Below are 12,668 nucleotides of genomic sequence, written 5' to 3'. Positions count from 1 at the left end.
ACTCCTTTATGGTGATAGAAATCAGAACACTGATTATCTCTGACGGGAGGTTCTTGACTAGAAAAGGGTACGCGGGGAATTTCGGGGTGATAGGAATGTTGTATGCCTTGATTTTGTTGGTGATTACACCGGAGTATATATTTGTCAAAACTTGTCAGACTGTGCAATTGAATCGAGTGCTTTATTTTGTATAAATTATGCTTAAATTCAAAGAAAAGACAACTCACCCATATCAGTTCAATGTTTAATTTTCTAATGACCAATTTTGGGGATTCTCAGGATGCAGTGACCATCTGTACTCTGGGAATTGGGACAGCCTTCGGAGAGTCCATTCTGGACAACACACCCCGCCATGCGACCATCGTTACTAGGGAGAGCAGTGAACTGCTCCGCATCGAGCAGAAGGACTTCAAGGCTCTATGGGAGGTGAGCCCCAAGGCTTCTTTGTCAATTAATGTAGTTGCAGAAAAGAAAGGGAGCTGCCACATGGATAATGGCATTACAGTCAAGCCTTAATGCGTTCTGTTCTGAGCCGGTGGATGGAATTTAATTTTCAAAACTTGTTTTTGAAATGAGTGAGTGAAAAAGCCATTTTGACACAAGACATCCCCCCCTTTTTTTAATTTAGTGCTTGCTCAATTTTCTGTAGTCTGACATACCTTATAATTATTTCTTGAATGACCATAGAGTTTTTTATGTATTTCCTCCCTCTTATTCCACAGATGTATTCTTAACCAGGGAACAAAATACTTTGACATTTTCTTTTGCATTTTAAAAATCATCGTTGACATGTTCCCTGGTAAAGTGGAATGAATGGGGTTAACATCTGCTTCGGTTAAATGCTTTTAAAAATGATGGGCCCTGTAATAAGGTATGGGAAATGAGGGACATAAAAATGTCTGGTTACTTGCCAACCTCAAAATGCATAGGTGGCACAGCAGTGGATGGATCCAACGGGTGCTGGTGGCTTTTGCATTTACCGCTGCTTACCAGCGCCCCTTAGGGTACTGCACTCATTTACAAGAAGTAGGGGGAATAAATCATCTTATATGCAGTAATGGCAAGTGGAGCACTTAGAAAGGCCCAGCTAAGCCTTGCATCTTTCACGTTCATTCCTTTTCAGTTCTGCAAGCTTCTGATTTTAACCTGTGGTTGTTCCTTATCTTTGTCCTTGACTCAGTATGTCCAAGTGTTAACCCATCGAGCTGGCAGGCTTTGCAACTTGTCCCGGTGTGGCTAAGATTTTAAACTTGATCTAAAAAGAATTTTATGTAATCAAATAGTTTCCTCCAGAGCCAAACAAATGACAGATGCATTAAGGGAGCAAACCTGCAGGTGAATGAGTGATGCTTTGCCTTAAAAGTCCTGCAAAGCCTTGGAAGGCCTTGGTGGTGAAACCTGTTACTTTTATTCTTGGCAGTAGTGAATAAATTGCGGGGTTGCTTGTTTGAAATGTTCCTCTTAGAAAATATTAAAGAGCTCCAACTGCTCTGTAAAGTTCAGAGACAAAAGCTAGTTTTAGGAAGGCAAAGTCAAAGTAGGTTTGCATGAGGTGTGTGCGGAGAGGTTTTCTGTCAATTAAAAGGGACCAAGCTTGAGGCAAATAAGTCTTTTTTTTTTTTTTTTTTTGGATCTTTCATGTTTAAAAGGTAAACTGAAAAAGTCTTTTCCAAAAAAGAAAATTTGGAAAACTGGTTTAAGAAAAATGATTTCCACCTGTGATGTATGTCATTATAACTGCTTTTGTCTGTTATGACTTTTTCAAGTTGCTCATTGAGGATGGTTTGTGGAAATATTTAAAGTTTTATTTTAATTAGGAGCCCTCAGTACTATGAAGGAAGTTCCTGAGAAGTTGCTACCTGTGAACATTTAAAAAAAATTTGTTATTAGAAAAATTGTCAAACATACAGAAAATCCAAAAGGATAGATAATACAGTGAACACCCAAACATCCCCACTTATGGCAGTTGCTAACATATAGCCATATTTGTTTCATCTTTGGGTTTTTTTTTGCTGAACCACTTCAAGGTCAATGACAGACATTATGACATTTCATCGTAAATATTCAGCATAATCTCCAAAAAGTTAGAATACCCTGCTACATACCCATAATACCATTATTTCACTTAACAAAACTAAAGATAATATCCTAATATCTAATACCGAGTCCACAGTTCAAACTTCCCCATAAATACCCATAAATAAATAAATATTTATTCAATAAATATCTTTTATTTCTGTTTTATTTCAAACCAGATTCAAATAAAGAACCACGTATTACATTTGGTTGTTATAGCTCCGTCAATTGGTCTCTCTCTCTCTCTCTCTCTCTCTCTCTCTCTCTCTCTGTCTCCTTCCCTCCTTACCCCTTTCTGTCTCTTCTCTTTCTCCCCATGACATTGACTTGTTAAAAAAGCCAGATCAGTTTCTCCTAAATTCAAGATTTGTTTGATTGTTTTCTCATGGTATCTTTTTGTACCCCTACCCCAGGGCTTCCTATAAATGGAAGTTAGAGCTAAAAGCTTGATGAAATCAAATCAAACATTTTTTGGCAAGAAAACGTCAAAGGTGATACTGAGTACACCAGGAGGCTCATCCCGTCTGGATGCTTTACTGATGGGTGACGTGTTAGTTTGATTAGTGTGATCCTGTCGTTAGATTGCATTTGAGTACATTTTAGGGCTGTTTTCCACAGATATTTCCCTTAAAGGAAAATTACTAAATGGGGGTGTTGATATTGAGGGTTGTCTTTGGTATCCCAAACCTTGTCATGTGGTTCTCCAGCTTGGTGGGTCCAACCCTTCATATGTGACTTCAGAGCAGACTTCTGATCTCCCCTGTCAGTGACTTAAGTGAGCTGAAAAGACGGAACAGAGTTTTTGTCTGACTTCTTATTTTACAGGTGGAGGACTGAACCTCACAGTGAGTAAGAGATTAGTCAGATACTTCATTTTATTTGCCTGTTCGTGGAACTAAGTGCAGAATGCAAACTACATGCTCAGTCAACATTTTAACTGGCTAAAATGAAAATGCAAGAAACTCCATTATCTAGCAATCTCTTTGAGTCAGAACTTTATTAATGGGCACAATTGTGCACCTACACTACGTGATAATCCTAAAACCTCGTAAAATTCTAAATTACCTTCTAAATAAAAAAGATGGACTTAAGTTTATTCTACCATTCGTTTTTCAACAAATATTCATTGAGTATCTCCTGTGTGTCAGGTGTGGATGTAGCAGCAAATAAGATTGGCCAAGTTCCTGCTCTCCAGCAAAGGCTTCCGTTCTACTTGGAGAATACAGAAAATAACCTACCAAGTCATAATATTATTTCAGAGTATAATATATCATTATCATTAAATAGATTTTATTTCTATCTGAATGAGTGGTCCATTGATGACATATATAGCACTGATCTGCTAGCAAAATATCTGATATTCAGAATACCTGTTCCTTGATTATGTCAGATAATAGAGTTTATGAGTCAGCCATTTATTACACTAGTAAATAATACTCATTAGCAAAATTAAAATTCAAGCTCGCACTGTCAGCTGAAACCTAAGTTAGATCTGCCTGCCAAACATTAAAAGGAAAGGATTATGTCAGGAAGGGTTCAGGTAGGAGCCTCACTGAACTGTGAGATAGTGGGAAGAAAGCAGCAGAAAGGTAAGCTGGATAATGCCTCTCTTGTTGGCAAGGTAAGGAGCTCAGTGTTGGGCTATAGGTTAGAAATAGTAAAAATTAGAAAACCTGAATCAAGCATCTAAATTTGCTACTTATTTGTTCATCTCATTTGACTGCTTACTTCTGAAGGATGTTACGGGTGGGTCCATTGTATATCAAGCACCCTCTTGTTTAGCTTTGTCTCCTTATCTATGCCCTGTTGTCACATAAAGGGGCCAAAAGATAAAACACGAGGGCCAGAATTCTGAGTTACTTCTTCTAACTCAAAAATTAAAGATCTGTAGCCACTATCAGGTAGCACAGTCTAAAAGTAGCTCTTTAATAGGCTGAGCAAATAGTTTATTTTAAATCTTCCACTTGGGACTTTAATGGCAACACAAAGCTAGGGAACCCTGCTCCCTTTCCTGACCAAAGGCAAGTTTCATCGGCTCTCTGCAGGAAGAGAACATACTCAGAGAACTACATGTGAGATTTTGAAATCCTATTCAATCTCATCCCAGAAACCTCTTGCTTTATATTGTCTATTATGTTGAAAGTTAAATTGGTAGCACCCAGTGTATTTAAAAAAGTTATTCTCATAAATGTAACCAGAAGCATTATTCAATAGCCTCTACAAATACATCAAAGAAAGTATTCCCCAAGCTGAGGTAGCAGCTTGATGCTTTTCTTTGCATTCTGTGTCTTTCCTAATGAAAGCTGCTTTCTTTTCTCCTCTCCTTCCATGTTTCAGTTGCTAATTTATGGTCAGATTTGAGAGCATTGTGTTGCTCCATCTTAAAACAAAGTCATGTTTTCTTAACATAAGTGAATTATGGTAAATTTATTCAGAGTTGGTCAATAATGCATCCCCCTTCTTACACCTCTGTGGTATTGGAACTTAATAAAATATATGAACCAGGGTATAAAACATCTCATTTTTCAGTAGCATATGGGTGATGGAGAGAGAAGGAAGAGGAGAGGAGAAAGGAGATAGTTCTGTTTCTGAATTTCATGGAAGAAAATTAATTGAAAAGTCTTGAAATACCATGTTTAGTTCTTTTTTTAAATTCTTTTTTTTTTTTAAAGATTTTTATTTAGTTATTTGACAGAGAAAGAGAGAGAGACACAAGCAGGGGGAGAGGCAGAGGGAGAAGCAGGGAGCCTGATGTGGAACTCCATCCCAGGACCCTGGGATCATGACCTGAGCAGAAGGCAGACATTTAACTGACTGAGCCACCCAGGCGCCCCCAGCATGTTTAGTTCTGGAGACAGCCGTGATTTCAACTCTTTGGCATTAGTGGCATTGCATACCCTCAGTGAGAAAGTTAAATGGCAGAGTAGTGGAAGGTAGGTTTGCGAGTTTTAAGCCAGTTATTAATATTTGATCCAAGATTGTGGGCATTTATGACTGCTGGTAGCTCTTGGACTAAATAAAGAACTGATTTACTATCCAAATCCGTGAATTTCTTCGCAGCACATATAGGATAAGGTTTCCAGTAGTTACAAATGACTACAACAAGGGGTTTTTTGGCTTTTCTTGTTGACCTTCTATCTAACGTCATGTGTGTATGAAGATGCTTTCAGCTTTGCAGCATGTTTTGACATCTGTACATCGACTATTCCAAATACATGAAATTGAATGATGAGGTGAGTCCAGTGTATTCAGAGAAGTAAATTCAAGAGGAACTCTCAATCGAATTCATAAGAGACACTACTGAGAGATCCTTGAAATAGTGGTCTACCGTCTGCCTAGCTGTGTTTCAATTGCATGAACATCATCTGGCCAAAAGCTTTCCTTCCTTGTGAGCCATGTTTGAGCATGTTCAAAGTAATGATACGTATTTATGAATAAATCATTTGAAATTTAAAGACAGCAATAAAACTACAGAGCCTAAAAATAAAAGCAATATTTTAAATTTATAGTCTGACCCATTCCGTAATAAAAGTGATTTCTTAGCTGTAATTGTTACCTTCTTGGCATACATTGTGATTTTGTTCTAACCAGGGGATCCCATGACACAGAGAACCATTGCTCAGACGTAATGATTGATACAGGAGCGTTTATTCCCCGAATGTGTCTGTGGCCTCAGTAAATATCATTAAGTGACCAAAAATCTGTTTCATGCTTTATGGGATATAAAACTGAATGGTAAAATGAGGAAATAAGTGCATGTTCTGTCTTAGCAAAAGAATGCAATTTGTAAACAGGAATATTTCTTTTCTTTTTTTTTTTAGATTATTTATTTATTTATTTGTGACAGAGAGACACAGAGAGAGAGGGAACACAAGCAGGGGGAGTGGGAGAGGGCTCCGCAGGCTTCCTGCGGAGCAGGGAGCCCGATATGGGGCTCCATCCCAGGACCCTGGGATCATGACCTGAGCCGAAGCCAGATGCTTAACCAACTGAGCCACCCAGGTGCCTCAAAACAAGAATATTTCTAAGAGTATGAATATTGTTGCAGAAATATTTTTACATCTGTCTCTACTCCCTGATTTTCAGAGTGTTTTATTTCTCTATCCTATCAGATATGTTGGCAATTGTGGGACTGAAAAGCTTTTTAATTATTTCCATTCACTGCCTCTTCTTGGACTATTCAGGGAGAAAAAGTTCTTTTCCATTAATAATCTTTCAGGTCACTGTGAGAATAGGAAGTATTGAAATAACAGCAGCTTAGTCTTTGTTGATGTGCTTTAAAATCCTTATTAGAATAATATACTTCTCAGAGGCATCCTCTCCTGCTTGAATAGACTTGATGTTCCTGTCTGTCTCGGGCTGTCAGAAAAATTAAAGCCAAATCTTAAAACATAATATCAGAACATAAAAATCTCCGAAGTCCTTTGGGTGGTTTTATTACTCTATTTAGCATGCACACAATTTCAAATTGTTTCACTTTTACTTTAATGGGAGGCTTCCAAGGTGGGCTGGTATCTCAGGTAAATGTTTTAGTGGCCCTGGGCAGTGAGGCAGGACTGCATGACCCATCCTCAGACAGGCAGCCCCTTGCCTGCCTGTTAGTGCACAGGGACCCACACTCTCATCTGAGGACTGGCTGGAACCTAAAAGCCAAGGGACGTGCTTTCTCCCAAGTCAGAAGTCTGTGCTTACTTTTGGCAATTTTGGAGCTTATACTGTAGGGTTATTTCCCAGGCCAGAAATTTGCATCAAAGAGCTAAGAAAAATACATCCAAAAATAAACATGAAAGCCAAGATTTCATGCCAGGAACTCCAGCCACACACATCCTGTTGGCTGGTTCTCTTGACTCTCCTCGCAGTTGTGATTCTTTTAAACCAAGCGGAAGCCTGCTCTGATGACTTGGACCTTATGTCTGCTCCAGGGTCTCACTCCTCTGTCCTCAAATCCAGAAAGGAAGGGAGTGAAGTTATTAGGAGGTAACTAAGTTAAATATATGTGTATGTATATAGGAAGTCTTTTCCTATTGTCTTTGGCTGCCTGAGCTTTTCTAGAGAACCACCAGCACCGGACTGAGATCCTTTTAACACTAATAGATACAAACAAGGAATTATCGGTGATGAAGGTGTATTTTGCTGTTCAAATAAAGGACAGATATTCACTGGATATTCGGGAACTTTGAGAGACAGGAAAAGAAGGACATATGCCCTACAAGGTCAGAATGGTTCTTTTTCTATTCTTTGGTGGGGAAATGTTATATGTCACAGTTTGCATTTTGGTTTGAGGAATTATACTGTGAAACATCTCTGGCTTTTCTAATTATGTTCCACCAGACCTAAATATATACAACGGGACTGACATAATTTGATTTCATCTTTATTTGTGATGCGTGTGTGTGGAGGGAGGAATGGCGGCTCATCTTTTTCTGATTGTGAAGGGTATGTTTGTTTAGCCTGATGATCTTAAATATGTTTCTGTATAAACAAAGATAGTTGTTCATAACTAGTCAGTTACATTTATCACATTAATATTAAATGTATGTATTTATCTGATGACATATTTGAATGGCACATATTAAAAATGAATTTGGGGCAAGGAAACAGATCGGAAGTGATGGTATTTCATCCCCTGGCCGCTCAGTGGGTATCTTGCCTGCAGCTCTGACTATATGAATTCCTTAGTGTTTATGGGAACTCTGTTACATTATTGATGACTTGAAGTCATACCAGCTCCACAAGCTATGATTTCACTATTTCTCAGAAGATGATCAGGGGGTCTGAGCAGATCAAGGCTTGGCTGGCAGGTGCCAGCAATGTCCAGATGCTGCGGGTAGGCCTGTTGGCCCCATGCTGTAAGTAGTAGTCAGCGCTTCCTAAGTGGTGCTCTTCTGGGTGTTCATTTCAGGAGTGTGCACTGGATACTAGGATCTTGTAGAAGCTGTTGTTAGCAGAGATTCTGAAATGCCTCGCATGGCCGTGCATTTGCCAGTCACCTTTGACCCCTCACTGCCTCCCACCGCCCACCCCACCCCATACTTTTATCTTGCAGTGGCCCTCATTACTCTCCCAGCGAACCTACTATCTGTGTGGCTGCTAAGGAGCTTCTCAACTCCATGTTAATTGATGCCACTTTGAAAATTTCATCTTTTAGAAACTCCTGTCGTATTCAACAAACATATACTTCGTTTCCACCACGCGGAGGTGCAAAATGTATCATGTCTGTCCTGGTTTACAATCTAGTGGAGAAAACAGACAAGCATAAATACAAATCACCCTAATGTAAGACAAACTGGAAAGTACTCTAAGGAAGATCCAGTGTGCCGGAGGACATCCGGGGGAGGGCAGAGAGAGATTCATTTCCATCCAGAGTATCATTTCCAACGAAGACAAAGAAATCGGGGTCTGAATTCTTCTGTGGCTAACAGGGCTGTTTTTCAGCATCCCTAAAGGATTGGGGTCAGTTAACCAAATTATAGCATTTGAGGCTGTTGTGTCCCAAGGGGCTGACCGCACAGTAGAGGCAGGGCTTCTTCACTCCTATTGTGCTCTGTGTTCTGTCTTCTCCTCCTGTGATAGGCCCCTGGGCAGGCTTGGATAGGGGTCGGCCTGCCCTCTGAGGGTGTCATGTGTTGCATTCCCAAATGCCTTTGTGTTTTGTTTGTTGTTCAGTCATCATCTGGAGAAATCCGCTCTGAGGTTTAATGCGTCCCGCAGGCAAAGGCAGTTCTAGCTGGGAAAACTTTTAAGAACTTGAGACTCAGAAGGAACTCGTGGTATGGACTGGGGGATATTGTTAAGCTCTTTATGTGTAGGAAGCCCTGTGGTCATGGGACTTTTCTGTTCTCACTGGGCCGAATTCCACTCCTGCGTAGTCTCCAGGCTGCTGCGGAGAGGTTAGAGCCCAGTCACTGGGGCAGGGTGTCTGACACCGAGGAAGGAGCAGCAGGAAATCCTGTCACAAAGTCAGCCTCTCCGAATTCCTGCAGGTTTGCCTGTCGTTGATCTTACTAACCTCAGTGTTCTGAGCTGTCTGGCCCAAACCTTAAATGCAAGACAGACCTTCTGAAGGTTCTTGATGTGGTCAGGTGGTTTGGCCTGAAATTCTGATCTATTCCTGGTTTAACCCAGCTCTGCTAGATAACTTTTTGGAAAGCTCTCCAGCTCCTGGGCCACCTATTTGTAAGTGTAAAGATAGGTTTACTTAAATCCTGCCTTGCTGTCAGGAGTGCTCCAAGTTAATGTTAATTGATAACTGAGGTGCCTTATGAATTGGAAAATTTAGTGCCCCCCTCCTTCCCTTTTGGTTTGCAAATTCAAGAAGGCAAAGCCACAAATTATGTGACTGTAAAGTGTAAAGTATAGGCAACAGTTCATACTGAATCAAATGATATCATTAGAAAGGCAAGAACTTAAAAAAAAAAAAAAAAAGAAAGGCAAGAACTTTTTGGTATCTTTCATCATTTACAGTTGTCATTCTTAAAACTAGTTCTACATTAGAATTACCTGGAAAGCTAGTTAAAAATTCCCGTGTGTGGGCCCTCCCTAGAATTATGAAACCAGAATCTCTAGAAGACTGGCCCTGGGCATCAGTGGCTTCTTCAAGCTCGCCAGAGGGGCTGGCTGAGGGCCTGCCAGGGCTAAGAACCTCTGTCTTCCAGCAGTGGGCTTTGCTAAATGGGCACCGTGCCCCTTTGCATCTGCTTCTGAATTTACCTGCCTGGAATTTTTTTCTGTGCTAAGGCTCTGTGATTGAACAATATGCTTATTCCTTATTTGTGTTAAATCTCCTAGTGTAATTTTTCCTTCTCTCATATAGACATTCTACTTCCAAATTGGGGTTCCTGCCAGATTTAAGTAATAATGGCAATCAGTACTTTAGAGATACAGTTAGTGGTGTTTTTTGTTTGAGTGTTTGTGTTTAGAGGTTGCCTGTGTGGTCTGGTTATTGAAAGTGTGAGAATCAAGTGCAAAGTCCACCCCCCCCCAAATTCCACCATCCTACAAGCACACATTCTCTTATCTGTCAGAACAATCTTGTCGTTACACATCACCTAGCTCCTGGAAAATTCCACACTGTACCTCTGTGAGAGAATGAGAGTGAAAAAGGCAAATAATATAGCACTATTTTGAAGAGAGCTTTGAGCTCATGGGCCCCCTGAGAATGTTGAGACCCCTGACCTGTCCCCAGACTATACTTTGAGAATCACTTCTCTAAGATAAATTCCCAGGAAAAGAATACTAAGTTGAAAGGTATGAAAACATTTATGTCTCTTGATAAATATGACCACATTTATTTCCAGTAGCTTTTACTCTGCCACCAGGAGTAGTTGAGCATGCCTATTATATCCAGCCATGGCCAGCATGACCGTTACATATTTTCCTCCATTATAATAGACACTTTATTGTCATTGTGTTTCTTTGATTACTGCTGGGATGGTTGAGATTTTCTTATATATTTCTTTTCTGATTATATTTCCTCTTTCAGCGACCATGTTACTCACCCATATGTTGGCATTTATTTATCAGTTTATATGAATGCTTTATTTGGCCAAGACATTAACCCTTTGTTGTAATTCCTGCAAATATTTTATCTTGGTCTTTTGACTTCTCATTTTTCATGAATTTAAAGTACATAAATTCTAAATCCATTAAATCACCAACAAAAAGGCTATTTTGTGGCTTAAAAATTTTTAAATTTGTTTTATAAAGATATTATCTTTCCTTTGTAGATGATTTGAAAAATCACGATACAGGCAATAATAGCGTTTAGTCAGTGGTGCTGTCTGCATGAATTGAATGAGTTTTAAAAATTTTTTTTATTGCTTCTCACTTCTGCTTCAAAACATTTATAAATGCTCTTACAAATTCATATATTGGCTCCAAGTGTTTCTTATAACATCTATGTCATAACCTATTTTTTATAACCTTATTTTAGCAACTGTAACAAAATTTTCTTAAGATTTCTTTTCTGGATATTTGTACCATTTGTTCCACTGCTCTTCTGCTTCGGTTTCTATGAAGATCTCAGTGATTTGATGGTGGGCACTGTGATCCTCCATCCTTAGATCCCACTGTCCTACTCACCCCGCACACACACACTCCCTAAACACTGCTCTAAGCTTTGAGTCTGAGTGAAACATGAGTGTTACTGGGATACCTTCTGAAGTTAGTGAAGTGAGTGCTCTTTTTTATTTCTATTCTCTTTATTTATTTATGGGGGGGTAGGCAGAGGGAGAAGGAAAGAATCTCACGATGACTCCCCCTGCTGAGCATGGAGCTCGACTTTGGGGCTCAATCTCATGACCCTAAGATCATAACCTGAGCCGAAACCAGGAATCGGATGCTTCACTGACTGAGCCACGCCGACACCCCAAGTGAGTCCTGTTTTTTGAGCATCTGTAACTGTTTGTTTTCTTTTCTTCACTGTCCAGAATTGTACCTACCTCTTTAATAGTTCTGGGGCAAGCACAGCTCTTAGCAATAAGTGTTAATGAAAATGGCTTTTCATTTTTAGGTCTTTGCTATTTGTTGAGGGTTTTACTTTATTTGTTGTTGAAGCATTTTTGCCTGTGCTTCACTTTGTCTAAAATTCATACAATTGCCTAGTACAAATATACTGAAAAAGGAAAAAAACCTCCCTATAAAAACTTACATTGTATCTAATCCCCGTTAAAAGCATAACAGAACTCGGAAAAGGGAAAATGTAGTAAAATTATCAGATATGGCATTTAATAAAAGATCTACCTAGTCAGGGCGCCTGGGTGGCTCAGTTGGTTAAGTGTCTGACTCTGGATTTCGGCTCAGGTCGTGATCTCAGGGTCGTGAGATCCTTCCCCACGTCAGGCTCCGCGCTGAGCATGAAAACCACTTCAGTTTCTCTCTCCCTCTCCTTCTGCCTCTCCCCCCTCTCAAGTAAATAAATCTTCAAAAAGAGAAAAGATCCACCTACTCAGGAACATATACAACTTTGTGAACAACACTGTAAAAAGTACTTACTGAAAAGTTCTAAGTTTTAGGATAGCTTTAAAAATGTTAGTGTTCTACTTCTCTGAAAACTGTATTGCAGATCACACTGTCCATCGACATTTTCGTTCCTTAATTATAATCAAAGGTTTTGTCATACATAGCAGATGGCACATTTAATGAGGTGATAATTAATAAATGAAAATTAATAAATTAAAATCATTGCATGACTTCCTGATAGTAATAATTGCAAGCATGTGCATAATAGTCTGAACTATTATGAGTCCTGACATGGTTAAGAAATTTTTAGAGACGTTTCAGTAGAGTTGGCATTCCATCTTCCTGAAATTCTCTTTCTTGCTTTCTGCCTGTGGCTTTATACTTTCTTCTCCCTCATCCTAGCCCCTTCTCCAGACTTCATTTAGGTCTGAAATGTCAGACTTAGCTTTTTTTCCATCCAACTTTTTATTCAAACTTTTAAACATTCAGAAAAACTGAAAAAGACTAGTAGGAAATCCCAAGTTTACTTGAATATTTTAGGTTGATTTCTTTCTCCCTGCTTCTCCCTGTCCTCGCCAGCCTCCTTTTATAATCAATTGTGTGTTTACCTCTTCCCCATCCGTTCCATCCCA

General features: G+C 39.5%; 1 protein-coding gene across 8 annotated transcripts in view; it reads left to right on the top strand.

Moving 5' to 3' along the window:
- RAPGEF4 (Rap guanine nucleotide exchange factor 4) overlaps positions 1-12,668 on the top strand; it is a 287,935-nt gene that overhangs the window by 71,832 nt on the left and 203,435 nt on the right. For 6 of the 8 annotated variants that reach the window (XR_012375225.1, XM_073882406.1, XM_025850240.2 and 3 more), the window contains one exon: positions 280-426. Coding sequence is in view for 7 of the 8 variants with exons in the window: in XM_073882406.1 (XP_073738507.1) it covers positions 280-426 (147 nt within the window). In the remaining variant the exon portion in view is untranslated. Of the gene's footprint in view, positions 1-279; positions 427-6,987; positions 7,290-12,668 lie in introns of those variants that run through there. The other 2 variants (XM_073882427.1, XM_073882438.1) reach the window with 1 other exon arrangement.

This window comes from Callorhinus ursinus, unplaced genomic scaffold (assembly GCF_003265705.2).
Source record: "Callorhinus ursinus isolate GAN/ISIS: 27379988/994484 unplaced genomic scaffold, GSC_fseal_2.0 scaffold2, whole genome shotgun sequence".
Taxonomy (NCBI): domain Eukaryota; kingdom Metazoa; phylum Chordata; class Mammalia; order Carnivora; family Otariidae; genus Callorhinus; species Callorhinus ursinus.
Note: the sequence above shows the minus strand (reverse complement) of the source record. Positions and strands in the feature narration are given on the sequence as shown.